This window comes from Schistocerca americana, chromosome 10 (genome assembly GCF_021461395.2).
Source record: "Schistocerca americana isolate TAMUIC-IGC-003095 chromosome 10, iqSchAmer2.1, whole genome shotgun sequence".
In the NCBI taxonomy this organism is placed as follows: domain Eukaryota; kingdom Metazoa; phylum Arthropoda; class Insecta; order Orthoptera; family Acrididae; genus Schistocerca; species Schistocerca americana.
The window spans coordinates 172,269,197-172,285,657 of NC_060128.1; the positions used below are offsets into that span (position 1 = coordinate 172,269,197).

The 16,461-nt window shown below is 41.9% G+C and overlaps 1 protein-coding gene across 1 annotated transcript in view; it reads left to right on the plus strand.

Annotated features, from left to right (window-relative positions):
- Nucleotides 1-14,768: 14,768 nt before the first annotated feature.
- LOC124552453 (inositol polyphosphate 1-phosphatase) overlaps nt 14,769-16,461 on the plus strand; it is a 41,439-nt gene continuing 39,746 nt past the window's right edge. The window contains exons 1-2 of the mRNA XM_047126730.1: nt 14,769-15,166; nt 15,261-15,383. Of these exons, the coding sequence (XP_046982686.1) occupies nt 14,960-15,166; nt 15,261-15,383 (330 nt within the window). The 5' untranslated portion in view covers nt 14,769-14,959. The remainder of the gene's footprint in view (nt 15,167-15,260; nt 15,384-16,461) is intronic.

Consider the following 16,461-nt stretch of genomic DNA (forward strand, 5'->3'; position numbering starts at 1 on the left):
TGTCTTTGAGGAACCCTGACAGCAACGCCACCATGTTGAATAATGCTTTTTGTGCTGCCACAGGACATCGTGTCACGACTCAAACTGTGTGCAGCAGGCTGCACGATGAGCAACTTCACTCCTGACGTCCATGGCGAGGTCCATCTTTGCAACCACGACACTGTGCAGCGTGGTACAGATGGGCCCAACAACATGCCAAATGGACCGCTCAGGATTGGCATCACGTTATCTTCACCAATGTGTGTCCCATATGCCTTCTACCAGACAATCATCATAGACGTGTTCAGAGGCAACTCGGTCAGGCTGAACACCTTAGACACACTCTCCAGCGAGTGCAGCAAGGTGGAGGTTCCCTGCTGTTTGGGGGTGACATTATGTGGGGCCAACATACGATGATGGTGATCACGGAAGCTGCCATAACGGCTGCACGATACATGAATGCGATCCTCCGACCGATAGTGCAACCATAGTGTATTGGCAAGGCATTCGTATTTATGGACAACAGTTTGCTACCCCATCGTGCACATCATGTGAATGACTTCCTTCAAGATAACGACATCGCTTGACTAGAGAGGCCAGCATGTTCTCCAGAAATGAACCCTATCTAACATGCCTGAGATAAATTGAAAAGGGCCGTTTATGGACGACAAGACCCTCCAGCCACTCTGAGGGATCTACACCGAATCACCGTTGAGGAGTGGGACAATCTGGACCAACATTGCCTTGATGAACTTGTGGATAGTATGCCATGGCGAATACAGACATACATCAATGCAAGAGGATGTGCTACTGAGTATTAGAGGTACCAGTGTGTACAGGAATCTGGACCTCCACCTCTGTATGGTGGTGCAACATGCAATGTGTTTTCATGGGCAAGAAAAAGGACAGAAATGATGTTTATGTTGATCTCTATTCCAATTTTCTGTACAGGTTCCAGAACTCTCAGAAGCGAGGTGATGCAAAACTTTTTTTGATGTGTGTGTTTATAGATAAATAGCATGCACAGTCCTGAGGTACCAGGTGTCAACCCATGCTGAAACATCCAAATCAGTACATGGTGTAGCCTCCATGGGGGGGGGGGGGGGGGGGGGTCAGTGCTGGTGCTGACTCAGACATCCAGGTAATCGTACTGATGGCAAACACTATAGTGGCATACATTATGCCAGGCCTGCTTGATCTGTTAATGTAGTTCTGTAATGGTTGTTGATTGACATGTTGCACAAAACACTTTTTGTTCCATCATATCCCACATATGCTGAATTGAAGAAAAGTCTGGAGCTTTTGCTGGCCAGTGAAGGTGCTGCACATCTTGCAGAGGATGTTGAGTTTCACGGACAGTGTTGGAGCAACACACCTTACTGTTGCGAGAATGGCAAAAGAATGGGTCTAACAACATTCTACATTCCACTGGTTGCGTCCTTTCTAGAAACATCGAAGGTGAACGAGAGTTGTACCTTATCCCACCCCAGACCATAACGTGTGGGGTGGGACCAGTGTGTCTCAGGTAAACGCATTCTACAAGTCAGCTCTCACCAGGTTTGCAGCCGGTCAGAGTGGCTGAGCGGTTCTAGGCGCTACAGTCTGGAAGCGCGCGACCGCTACGGTCGCAGGTTCGAATCCTGCCTCGGGCATAAATGTGTGTGATGTCCTTAGGTTAGTTAGGTTTAAGTAGTTCTAAGTTCTAGGGGACTGATGACCTCAGAAGTTAAGTCCCATAGTGCTCAGAGCCATTTGAACCAGGTTTGCATTGCATGTGTAGAAGACCATCGCTTGCGTGTAGTAAGAATCTGCTTTCATTGCTGAAGACCATAGCGAGCCATTACACATTCCAAGTGATCTTCTGATCCCACCAGTCGAGTTGTGCACATCAATTTTTCTGGTGAGTGGGGGACGAGCTAGACATGTGTGTGCCCATAGCCCCACCTCTAATAAGTGGTTCGCAACAGTTCGTGTTGAAACATCTGAGCTCACAAACCCTCAATCTGCTGCTGCTGTCCTTACAATATGACGTTCCTGGCAGGCATCTGTGCCGCGTGGATATCCAGAATCATGTCTAAGGGAGTGAAAATGTGCACGTTACCACTGATACCAGCGTTGTTGAACAACTAGCTTTTGTTGCAATTCTCCACTAGGATCATTCTACCACATTTGTACGTTTAAATAAAGGGCGTAAGACTAAAGTGGCTTTATCTTTTTCAAATAGTGTTTTCTTATTCAGCTGAGCATTTGGTTTCCTTTAGTCGACTTCTGGAGCATCTCTCATAACTTTCAAACAATAGTCTGCAAGCGTACCTGAGTTCCATTTGCCCTGGTACCTTCTTTCCAGTTCTGTAACATCTTGATGGAAATGCTCTCCATGCTTGCCATTCAGTGGCACAATGGCGTGCAAAAAGGTTTAGATGTGAGTCCAAAAAGTACATCTTGAGCGACATACTATAACCTAGCTCCTGGCATATCTTCAGAAATACACTAATGAAATAAATTGTCACTTCTGAGAAACAAAAGTCACTCCACCACATCCATAGCAAAAACTATTCATGCCTTTAACAATTTGTTTGCCATCTTAATGTTGAATTAATCTGAATGTAAACAAAATAAATTTCCCTAAGAGAATTTGAATTATGAATATGTATTTTACACACATGAAGATAAAGGTTTGTGGTTGGTTTCTTATTTATCTGTGAAAATTTAACTTCACACAGAGAAAATTCCTAAAAAGGAACAGCAGATATAGTATCTAAGTACAGCAAATGACATTTACGTAAACACAGTGGCTTCTCTAGGAACCAAATATGGCATACTCGGTGCTGACAGCCTTTATTTGTAACAATAAAATATTACGAACATTACAAAATTCACTCCATCATAAAGTTAATTCCCGTTTCATTCACGTGAATGATAGCTGTAACAACATTTTAAATATCATATTCATTTATTTCACATTGAAATTAACAGGAATTAACTATTTTTAACTCAGATAGGATTTGAATGCAGACGAGCAATATTTTGTCCAGTTAGCTAATTATCACCATCATTGTCGCTATCCATTTTCGCGTCTACTGCTATTATGATGGACAGTCACAGAGAACTGTCTATCCATAACATAGTAAACTTTTTCACTATCACGTGTTTGCTTTCAATAAAACAAACTTGTGATTGATATTTCTTAGTCGAGTGACAGGGGCCCGATGGCAGCCAACCCAGCTGTTTCTTGTTCTGCACATGCTTAGTGTGTCGCCTTTTCTATAGCCACAACCAGCAGTGCTGCAGGCTCCTATATGGGGTATTCGTCTTACATGTTTTTTGTGTATGTGCACAACTGTTGATTGCACAAGCACATGGCATATTGAGTATGAACTGGCAACTCTGCTCCTTCACCGAGTCGAAAAAATGGCTCTGAGCACTATGGGACTTAACTTATGAGGTCATCAGTCCCCTAGAACTTAGAACTACTTAAACCTAACTAACCTAAGGACATCACACACATCCATGCCCGAGGCAGGATTCGAACCTGCGACCGTAGCGGTCGCGCGGTCCCAAACTGAAGCGCCTAGAACCGCTCGGCCACTTCGGCCAGCTTCACCGAGTCATTTTAACCAAAGTTTCGCAGCTTTTTCAGAACAATACCCACGCAATCATGAGGTAAGTACAGTACATGCTTCGATGCTTGGCATACTTTACATGGTCTCTTATTCAGGGTGGTCCAAAAGTCCAGAAACACCCCCATAAAATTCACATGGAGTAGAAAACAAGGAAACACATTCCCTACACACGAGGAATGGGAAGGGAGAAACTTTATAGGCTATGCCACCAACATGTCGGCCATCTTGAAAACCGCCATTTTGGATTCAACTCCAGAATTTCAAATGGGAATGTGGTCATGTGACATATCAAACAGAGAATTTCACCAGAAAAACAAAGCCGTTGTTATCTTAAACACAGCTTTGTTCATTCTCGGGTTATAGCCAGTTACATGTGGCAGCGGTGGGACGCTCGGCAGCATGTGTGTTATGTGCCGAAGAGACATTATGCCGAAGTTACACAGTCCCGACAGACCACCATCAGACATAGGAATGGCTCGATATGTTGTCCATTATTTTGGATTGTTAATGATATCCTCTGAACCCAGTCCTGATGAACTTTGACCAACACATCTGGCTCAATTTGACCACATGCATCAACAATGTGCTGCTTTTGATCATGCATATCCTGTATTTTCACAGGATAAACCAGTGCTTTGACATGACCCCAAAGATAAAAATCCAAAGGAGTCAAATCTGGTGAACATGGTGGCCACTCCACAACACCTCTATGACCAAACCATTTTTTAGGGAAGTGCACATCCAGTTATGCTCGCACATTGTGCCCATAATGTGGTGGGGCTCCATCATGCTGGAAGAATTCCGGAAATGTCCCATCCACCGTTAACAACGAGGGAAACACCTCTTCATCCAATAACCTCAGATAACCGTTGGCTATTAACGTACCATCAATAAAAAGGGTCCAGCGACTTTGGTACTCCACACACCACACCAGACCATCATTTTTTGTGACTCCACCGTTTTGGAAGCATCAGTCCAGTGCGGATTTGTGTCGGACCAGTATCTGTGATTCTGCTTGTTCACTTCACCATTGATAAAGAAATTGACTTCATCACTGAACAGCACCTGGTAGGGTAAACATGGGTTTATCTGCAGCTGCTGTGTCACCCATTCTGCGAACTGTACCTGGCGGTCTGGGTCATCCTCGTTCAGGTGTTGGAGCGGCTGAATTTTGTACGGGTGCCATTTGTGCTGCGATAAAATTCGCAGTATGGAGGTATGGCTAACCCCACATTCTTGTGGCAGGCGACGAGTACTCCGTTGCAGACTCTTGCTAAATGATGCCAACACACTCACTGTTGTTGCTTCATCGATGGTGGATTTTGGTCTTCCAGCCTTAGGTTTATCTGCGACAGAACCTGTTGCTTGGAATCTGGCGAAAAGCTTGGCAACTGCGCTGTAAGTGATGGGCTGTCTGGTTGGGTGACGACTGTTGAAATCCTCAGCAATGGCCCATGTGCTTCTTTCTCCTGATATCAAGATGATTTCAGTGCGTTCTTCATGTGTTAAGGACATTTTGTAACCTGTAAATAAGGAAACAATGATTAAAACGTTAGCATGAGTAAATGATACCTAACAGTTGAACACATGTAACATATCAGGCATGGGATAGTCACTTTGCACCGTTTCAGACTCCATTTTATGACTTCTCAGTACGTAATACTCATGCTGCCGATCGTCCCACTGCTGCCGCATGTAACTGGCTATAACCCGAGAATGAATAAAGTTGTGTTTAAAATAAGAACGGCATTGTTTTTCTGGTGAAATTCTCTGTTTGATATGTCACATGACCACATTCCCATTTGAAATTTTGGAGTTGAATCCAAGATGGCGGCTTTCAAGATGACCGCCATGTTGGTGGCATAGCCTATAAAGTTTTCCCCTTCCGTTCCTCGTGTGTACAGACTGTGTTTCCTTGTTTGCTACTCCATTTGGATTTTATCAGGGTGTTTCCGGACTTTTGGACCACCTTGTAGTGTCTTAACGGATCGCTAGAGACCTGGACAGTGATACCTGTGTTAGATTCTGCCTACAGTCTTTGTGGATCTCAGGTGACCAGATGTGTGCAAAGTTTGGCCTGTCTTGGAAATACTTCAGCACAGCTGGCCGTAGATGAGCTGGGATGATGAGCAACCATTCATGCATGCATGTCCAAAAGAACATTGCATCATAATTCAGAATAACACAGGGACTGCAATATTGTATTTATCCGCTGGCACCAGGCAAGTGGCTTTCAAGCAAAAAGTCTCATATATACAGGAATATACATAATGGATGCATGGTCGACGACTTATGGAGGTCTGGGTCTAGCTACGAGTCTGGCATGGACAGCCAAATGATAAGGCAACTGCTCACAATAATGGGGAAATCGGAGTTCAAGTCCCAATCCAGCATGAATTTTCATTATTGTCATTTCATAACAGCTGTAGTCGCCATGTGCATGTCTAAAGGAAAATCACATCATAGTTCAGAAGAACACAGGCACTGCAACATCATTTGTACAAGCCTGTTGTATCTGGCGACTCAGTCCAATCCTTACAGCCATTTCATTGGGTCCTAACCAGCATCTCCAGAAAATGCTGATCGGTGCCTGATGTGCAGCTGGCTTATTTCCAGTTTGGAATCCTTCTGCCTTCCGAGTACACGGATCTTGGCAATAATGTACCACTTTATACTCCAGTTCCTATCATGTAGGCCATGGTTTCTGTGTTGCATAACTGGAGCAATGGTGAAGATGATGTTTGAAGTACATACCATACTCACTGAAGAATACCACATGGTAGCCAGACTCAAGCCCAAATCCAAGCCACACAGGATAGCCGTGCGGCCTAAGGTGCCTTGTCACGGCCTATGCGGCTCCCCCTGTTGGAGGTTCTAGTCCTCCCTCAGGCATGGGTGTGTGTGTTGTCCTTAGCTTAAGTTAGATTATGTAGTGTGTAAGCTTATGGACCGATGACCTCAGCAGTTTGGTCCCATAAGGCCTTACCACAAATTTCCAAATTTTCCCAAATCCAAAAGCAGACTCATCACTGAAATACTACACTTAGTACTGAAATAACATACATACAAACACCATGATACAGGCAAGAACAGAACTGTCCTCCATGGTGGAGAGTCTGCTATTTATACAAACATTGGATATTCAAGAATGCTGGCATTTATTCAAATCTTGAATATTCCAGAACATACAAACATTACAAATATATTTCAAGAACCCTCGAAATGATAAATACTTAATGACAGTTTCTGTTGGTCAGGCTTGAAATTGTGACAGACAACACACTAGACAGACATGCTAACCACTACACCACCCTGCATGCACCACAGCCTGTCGCAATGACATTGTTCACAGGTATGTCAGCAAAGAACGTCAAGGTTTCTTGGGAAGAAAAATTTGATCCCTTGTAATCTATCGAGGACAGTGTGACAGACCCAGACATGAAGTGCTTGAATAATGATTACTGAAACCAACAGCTATATTTTAATCCAACGTTGTCTATTCAAATCATGCTACCAGTTTCAGCACCAAAAAGCGTCATCTTCAGGCCCCAATCGTAATTTGCCATCAGCATAAAAATTGCAATGACAAAGACCGACAGTGCCTTCAGACAGAAACAGTACAACTTATTAAGCATGTATGCCTGCATGTATAACCAAGCGGGGCCAAAACCAACTGGTTTTTGTATCAGTAACAAGCCCACCAAGGGTCAGATGAAAACTCCCCTGTCTGTTGGTGGGTTTGTTACTGATACAGAATCCAGCTGTTTTTGGACCCACCGTGCTCAATTTTGTGGGCTGCACGTGTGGGCTTATATACTTAATAATGAGTTTTACCGTTTCCAAGAAATACTAAATGTTGATATTTGTCATTATTGTTCGTATGTTGATGGCAGATTATGCGTGGTGCCTGAAGATGATGCTTTTTGGCGTGGCATGTTTTGAATAAACGGTGTTGGATTACATACAATACGCCTGTTGGTTTCAATTATCATCATCGTAATACTGAAAGGTTTAATGTCTGACATCATATTCATTGTTGAACATGTGACCCACAAGCTGATTTTCTCCTGATACACAGCTCATCTCCATACGTGGTTTCGCTGTGGTTGATGTCAGTTGTTACCCTTAGTCACTGTTGTTTGTTACTTTTGTCATTTGTAATAAATTGTTTCATTTCGGTACTTATTTTATTCAAATTTATATTTTATAATACATGATGAAGGATTAATTGATGTGATGCGGCAGCTGTCTGTAATCTAAGACATTAGTGTACTAAATTACTTGTCCTCTATTGTGTGTATAAAATGGATTTTTATACATACCGATACAGTATTTAATATTTTCCAATTAAATGAACTACATATTGTTGCAAGTGAAAAAAGTAATGTGAGTAGAATAAGGTTAAATATTAGTGAAATTTGTTTGTATATTGTCAGGCATTTGTAATGTTTGATAAAGAAATGGACTGAAACTTTCAGGCATTGCTAAGATAGCAAAATGTCTTGTGAAAGTAATGTAATAGAATTGTTTGTTTAAAAGCGTGTTTGAAGCAGGCTTATTTGTTTTTAAGTAGCTCTCCGGATTGTGTGTGAAAAATTTTTGCAAGCATCAGCGGTCAATATTTTTGTTTGACTATCTATCTCAAGTAGAAATATGGCACTTGAACTATTTAAAGCCAAATATGAGATGAAAGGAAAACCTATAAATCTTAAAGGGAAAGGTATTTGGAGAGAGAGATCACAATTGCAAAAAAATTTGCACTGGACTGGCAACTAAACTTAAACCAACTGGTAATGGGATGTAAACAGAGCTCATAACACTGTGTTCCTTTTAGTAATTCTGGGTGCAATTTGGCGTAACAAATGAAAAAGATTAGGACTTTCGACGTTCTAAAATATTAATAAAACACACTATTCTTCCTGTAGACCTGTAGGGTGTCAAATTCCCCTACTATACCCAACAGTGTCATATCTCCGACCGATGCTTTTTTTTTGTGTTACGAACTTCTGTTTTCCTTCTCTAATATACAAGCCATTCGTGCACGCTGCAAATCATTTGAGTCTGACAAATGTACTTTCCGCATACTCCAGCATTCACGTACACGAACTTCCGTGTTCCGTATGTGCACTTTGCGTTTATAAACAGTTGAGAATAGTTTTGCGAAGACCACAATTCGCTTGAAAAAACAGTCGTGGACAGCCATGCGAGCTGAGATCACATGAATTGAATTGACTTGATGAGAGGTGCCTTGACGTGATGGACGGTGTGAATACACCCTAATGTGCCGGTGCCGTGTCAGTCAGTGCGAACTGCCCTTGAAGAATAACCCATGAGGATGGGACAAGCACACTGAATCCTGTTTGGTTTTATATCAGACACAGTTTTTCGCTTAACAGGTGGACCTGGATCCAATAATTTTGTCTTGAAACACGGTCACTGCAAGAGCTACAAACCACAGATAATAATAATCGCAGTCTAACAAAGTGGGTTTTACACGAGCATGTTTGTATGTGTCAATTGACTTCAACGTGCACTACTGACAATTTTACACCTACATCATACTCCGCAAGCCACTAATGGTGTGTGGCGGAGGGTACTTTCGGTACCACTATCTGATCCCTCCAATCCTGTTCCACTCACGAATAGTGCGTGGAAAGAATGGTTGTCGGTAAGCCTCTGTATTGGCTCTAATTTCTCGAATTTTCTCCCCGTGGTCAATATGCGAGAAGTATGTGGGGGAAGTAATATGTTGACTGACTCTTCCTGAGAAGTGCTGTCCCGAAATTTCAATAGTAAGCCTTTCCGTGGTGCACAACGTCTCTCTTGTAACGTCTGCCAGCGGAGTTTGTTTAGCATCTCCATAACGTTCTCTCGCCAGCTAAACAATCCCATGACGAAACGCACTGCTCTTCGTTGGATCTTCTCTGTCTCCTCTATCAGTCCTACATGATAGGGATCCCAGATAGATGAACAATACTCAAGAATCAGGTGAACAAGCGCCTTATAAGCCACTTCTTTTGTGGATGAGTTACATTTTCTTAAGATTCTTCCAATGAATCTGAGTCTGGTGTCTGCTTTTCCCAGTATCTGTTTCATATGGTCATTCCACTAAAGGTCGCTCTCCATAGTTATGCCTAGATATTTTACTGCAGATGCTGTCTCGAGCTGTTTGTCATCAATAGTGTAGCTGTACAGTAGAAGACATCTTTTCCTATGTATGTGCAGTATGTTACATTTATTTATGTTCAGGGTCAGAGTCTGCACCATTCATTAATTCTCTGCAGGTCGTTCTGCAAATTCTTACTATTTTCTGGCGTTGCTACTTTGGTATAGACAGCAGCATCATCTGCAAATAGCCTTAAAGAGCATCCGACGCCTTCTGCTAGGTCATTTATAAATATTGTAAAGAGCAACGGTCCTCTCACACTTCCCTGTGGTACTACGGATATTACCTTTACATCTGCCGATTTAGTTCCGTTAAGAGCGACGTGTTGAGTTCTATCTGCAAGAAAGTCTTGAATCCAATCGTAGGTCTGCTCCGATAATCCATAAGCTCGTACTTTTTTCATCAAATGGCAATGCGAGACGGTGTCAGATGCCTGACTGAAATCAAGGAACACGGCATCAACCTGAGCGCCGTTGTCCACTGCTCTGTGGATCTCATGGAGGAACAGAGCCAGCTGAGTTTCGCAGGATCTCTGTCTGCGGAATCCATGTTGATTTTTATAGAGGAGCTGTTCATTTTCGAAGAACATCATAGTTCTTGAGCATAAAATATGTTCCATAATTCTACAACAGATTGACGTCAACGATATAGGTTTATAATTTTATGGATCTGTCTTATGGCCTTTCTTAAAGACGGGAATGACCTGTGCTTTTTTCCAGTCGTTAGGTACAGTACCTTAAGTTGCTAAGCGATCTATGATAAATCACTGCTAGAAGGGGAGCAAGTTCTTTCGCATAATCTTTGTAGAATCTTATAGGTATCTGATCTGGTCCTGAAGCCTTTCCACGACTGAGCGATTGTAGCTGCTTTTCAACTCCGCGATCGGTTATCTCAATATCAGCCATTTCGATGTTCATACGACAATTAAAAGGAGGGACAGTGTTACGATCTTGCACGGTGAAACAACGTCAGAAGACCGAATTCAGTATTTCGCCCTTCTCTCTGTTATCTTCTGTTTTGGTGTCGGTGTGATCACTGAGAGAATGAATAGATGATTTTGACCTGCTTACTGGTTTTACATACGACCAGAATCTCTTAGGGTTTTTACTCAGATCATTTGACAACGTCTTACTTTCAAAATCAATTATCGCTTCTCTTAATTCTCTTCTTACATTCATTTCCGCTTCATTTGGCTTTTGTTTGTCAGCTAGGTTTTTATTTCTCTTGAATCTGAGATGAAGTGCTCTTTATTTATGTAGCGCTTTTCTAACATGGATATTAGACCATGCTGGCTCTTTCCCATCCCCCAAAACATTACTTGGAACATACTTGTGTAGGGCATATTGAACGATGCCTTTGAATTTTTTCCATTTGTTCTCCACATACTTGTTCTCATCGCCGAATATTTGATATTGACTGCTGAGATATTGTGAAATTTGCATCCTGTCATCCTTGCTGTTCTCCCTACCTTTCTTAAAATTTCTTGTAGAACCCACTGTCATAGATGTTGTCACAGCCTTATGATCACTGATACCTTCCTCTACATTACGAGTCCAGGTCTGTTTGTTGCCAGGAGGTCTAAGACGTTATCCTCACGATTTGGTTCTCTAACTATTTGCTCAAGTTAATTGTTGGACAAGACATCCGGAACAATGTCATACGATTCCCTATCCCTGGCACCAGTTTTGATGGCATAACACTCCCAATCTATACCTTACAAGTTGCAGTCACCCCCTATTACAACGGCATGATCAGGAAAATTACTAATGATATTCTGCAAGTTCTGTCTGAAGCGCACTACAACTACAGATCTTGAACCAGGTGGTCTATAAAATCATCCAATCAACATTTTTGACTGTTCTTTGATACTCAGTTTCACCCAGATTAATTCACATTCAGAATCCGTGATAACTTCACTAGATTTTATCGACTTTTTTACTGCAATATACACGCCGCCACCACTGGCGACTAACCTATCCTTACGATAAACATTCCAGTCTGAACTTAGGATTTCGTTATCACTGACATCTGGTTTCAACTAGCTTTCTGTTCCCAGTACTATCTGCGCCTTTTAACCATCAGTAAGCGATACTAATTCTTGGACCTTTCCTTGGATGCTCCTGCAGTTTACTAAAATCATATTAATCTTTTCTGTCTCTGATGTACGAGGACCAAGATTCTCTGAGGTCGCTGTGGCTGATTTAACAGACAAATTTTCTTTGCTCCCAAGGGAGAGGTTCTCTAACTTAAAAAAGCCCCAAGTGCACGCCACACATACTCCGCTACCCTAGTAGCCGCTTTCTGTGTGTAATGCAAGCCTGACCTACTAAGGAGAGCCCTACAGTTCTGCACCCAATAGCGGAGGTCGAGAAAGAGCCATCTGAGCCTCTGGTTTAGACCTTCCACTCTGCTCCAAGCCAGAGGACCGCGATCAACCCTGGGTACAATGCTACAAATAGACAGCTTAGCCTGCACCCTGCGTGCGTTCCTAGTTGCCTTCACCAAATCAGCCAGCTGCCGAAAGGAGCCGAGCATGGCCTCAGAAACTAAGCAGCAAGCGTCATTCGTGCTGATACGTGCAACTTCATGCAGCCAGTTGCACCCAGTGCACTCGATAGCCGCCGGCAGGGCCTCCTCCACGTCACAGATGAGACCTCCCAGCAAATATACCGAATGTGCACTGGAATTCTTTCCTGCCTTGCCTGCTATGTCCCTGAGGGGCTCCATCACCACCTAACTTTGGAGCTCCTAATGACTAGCATACCCACCCTCTGTACTTTTCCGGACTGGGCAGGAAAATCGACTGCTGGCCCAGCAGGAGAGTCATCCTGTGCTGGCTCAGAGTTATCGTCAACACTGGGTAGCACCTCATACCTGTTCCCTCTTTCGTCTTCCGCCCAGTGACTCGTGAACCCACCTCTGCCTGCCACCCACCATGGAGTGAGGATGAACCGGTCAGATGTTGTATATTGGAAGCCACAGCGATGTTCGGGTCACCAGGGGATTCCAGTGGCACCAAAGGTGTCGCAGGTCTCGTCATTGGGACCCCGACGTCACCTCAACTCTGAGCATTAGCTAGAAGCTTGTTGACGGTAGCCAACGTAGCTACCAGCTGTTTATGGACAGCAGCTAACTGCTCACAATAAGCATAGTCCCTAGCCTTATCGTACTGTGTATAAAACAGATATAAGGTCTCAAATGGCGCTACTGAGTTTGAAAATATACCAAAGGAGAATAAAGAAACACTAAAAGTTGCTATGCAGATTTCTCACCGTGCTCTGAGACCGCAATCCATTAAACAGAAATAAATTTCTCTATTGAAGTTGATGTATTTACAGATACCTGTTATTAGAAATCCTGTTTGCCGAAAAGTTACTGCACGAGATAAATATTCAAATTATAATGCACTGATCTAAACTGTGTGCTGCCTACTAGCACAAAATTAAAATCTAGTGGAGTGACGGAGTTTCTGGCGACGGGAAAATTTACACTAGGAAGCCGCCCTACACAAGGATATTCACAAGACTTATGCAACAAAGAAACTACGATTAATTTTCTAACCTCTAGTATACACTAAAATACACATGTACAGTTAACTTCTTTGCAGAAGCACGTGAACAAAAAACAAAACAATTCACACAGGCTTGAAAATTTTCAATCCAATCAGGTACAGTTTAGCTTTTCATCATGGCGACACCTGGATTAATATGTGCCGACTTTCGAGTCGTGGCTTTCATTATAATTCAAAAAGCTATAGGATGGTTTCATAGAAAAAAGAGAAGACGCGGACGTTGGGTTCTACAGTGGATTGCGAAGATAAAAGAATTGGGAGAGACTAGAATGCTAATTAGGAAGCTGGAAATTGAGGATAAAGCTTCCTTCGAAAACCATTTTCCAATTTACAGACGTTGTTTTGGACATTTCTAGAGTCTCGTAGGCACTTCAATTAAAAAAATGGCTCTGAGCACTATGGGACTTTACATCTGAGGTCATCACTGTCCCCTAGAACTACTTAAACTTAACTAACCTAAGGATATCACACACACCCATGCCCGAGGCAGATTCTAACCTGGGACCGTAGCGGCCACACCAGCCAGCACTTCAATTTAGAGAAAAGTCGTATCAGGGTATCTTGTTCAGGCGATTCATTTACCTCACGTCTATATATACGTACCGCATCTCTAAGTCAACAATTTCCAAGTTTATGCCCGCACTTCTGGGTGAAATATACGTTTCTCTTGCTACTATTATGTTCTTCAAAAGCCGATCAGTAATAGGAAACCACAGCAACGTTGGCTTATAATCTGTGTTTGTTAAAGAACCATTCCCCACTGAACCCTAACCTTACTGTTCTCTGTCATTTACGTATTTCGTAAACTTGGGATTTTCGTTTTTACTCCATTTTCATCAATATGTGGTACATTTTCCCATATACCGTTTACAGTGTCTCCTTTTGCTTCAGCCTTCATATTTCTAAGTATCAAGCTTAATGTTCCACGAACACGAGTATTCCTCGTAGAGTTCCATAAATTGCATTATATACAATAACGTACACATTTTTGTCACTGTCATTATATTTCAGGCCTCTGAAACAAAATGTGCACGATATCAATTCTTGAACGGACAAAAAAAGACTGTAAGCAAGAAGCGCCATCTCGCGAAGACGAAGAAAATATTGGGGGGGGGGGGGGGGGGGGCAACGTGCGCAAGTATGCAGACCCGGCTTCAGATTTAATTTCTACGTTCGCCAGTTGCGACGACGTGAGATTTTGGGTGATTCACGCACGTCTTTACGTATGTAAGTCAACGTGCTCAAGCGACACGTGCCACTGTAGATCCCACGATATATAAACTTTGCAGTGTTTGATGACAATAGTAAATATCTCAATTGATCGATCTATCGATACTAGCATTATGTGTTTGTTGCAGTATCTTTGCAGTAGAGCTTTTAATTGGTTTCTTTGGAATGTATGGTGATATTGTTTGTATTTGAATGAGTAAAGATTCTTTTTTTTTTTAGTTAGAGTAAAATTTATAGCTGAAAGTAAGGCATTTTATGAAAGACATCAGCAACACTTCATTTTTCCATTGTAAGCGTTAAATGCATTATATTTTGACAGCTGCTGTAGCTCGAAGAACGTCTTTGCGGTTTAGAATAGGTAAATAGTAGATCTGTATATAATCTTACGTTATGGAAAGGAATGTGTTAAGTGCATTTATTCAAGCATCGGAAAAAGCAGCTAATATAGCAAGAGCATGTCGACAGAATGCACATTTATTTGAGCTCCTTGTGCAAGAGAAGGTAGATGACGAGAAAAACCCTAGATTTGTACACGATTTCAAGACTCTGGCTGACGTTCTGATACAAGAAACAATAAAACATGATATCGGCGAACAGGTAAACAATATGTGAAATTTGTAAACACACGAAAACATTTGGTTCAGTGTCCGGAGATGTCAGCAAATGACAAGCCGGCTTGTCTCTCTTGCAGTTTCCGGAATTAGCGCAGCATATAAAGGGAGAAGAGAGTAATAAATTTCAAAACACTCTGGGTGAAAGTATAACGGTTGAAGTAAAAGCTGACAAAGATTCTACAGCAGCGCTGTTGAGTAAGGTAATGTCAGTACATATTTAATGTTAGTGTCTTTTATTGATAACCAAGCCTTAGGCGAACATATTTAAGTGATTATGAATCAGTTTGTAATGAGTTCTTCAATATAAAGTTTTAAGAAAGTCGTCTGTAATATATGTAAGTTTCATTGCTACATTTTACACTCCTCCATGGAATTCATGTAACTTAAATATTTAAATGTAGTTTATTTATAATGTTATTTGTACTATAAGCTGAAGTTGTTAAAATTTGCAATGAAGGTGTACGGAAGTCTACCGAGTCATTCCGTGTCAAATCAACAGACCTATTTTACCTCACCCTCTTAGATTTTGCTGAAAGTTGGTATATTTATAGTGGGCACTGAGACTAAGAAAAATGCTAAATTTCAATTTTTTGTCTCAAACCATTCCTGAAATATGGCTATGTAAACTTTTCAAAAACCAGCCAAAAATGTGTGAAGGGACTTTTTTTAAATTGCCCTAGGAGCTGCTGTAATTGAGCTAGAGAACTGGGAAAGGTGTCATTTTGCATGCTCTTTCCAGGGATGTACAACAAAACATAGCTTCTAATTAATAACCTTTCTCAAAATATTAATTAATATTTTGATTTAATTTTTTTACAAAAGTACATAATTGAAAATGTCATCTCCCATTAGGGTGTTACAAAAAGATACGGCCAAACTTTCAGGAAACATTCCTCACACACAAAGAAAGAAAATATGTTATGTGGACATGTCTGGAAACGCTTACTTTCCATGCTAAAGCTCATTTTATTACTTCTCTTCAAGTCACATTAATCATGGAATGGAAACACACAGCAACAGAACGTACCAGCGTGATTTCAAACACTTTGTTACAGGAAATGTTCAAAATGTCCTCCGTTAGCGAGGATACATGCATACACACTCCGCTGCATGGAATCCCTAATGCGCTGATGGAGCCCTGAAGAATGGCGTATTGTGTCACAGCCGTCCACAATACGAGCACGAAGAGTCTCTACATTTGATACCGGGATTGCGTAGACAAGAGCTTTCAAATGCCCCCATACATGAAAGTGAAGAGGGTTGAGGTCAGGAGAGCGT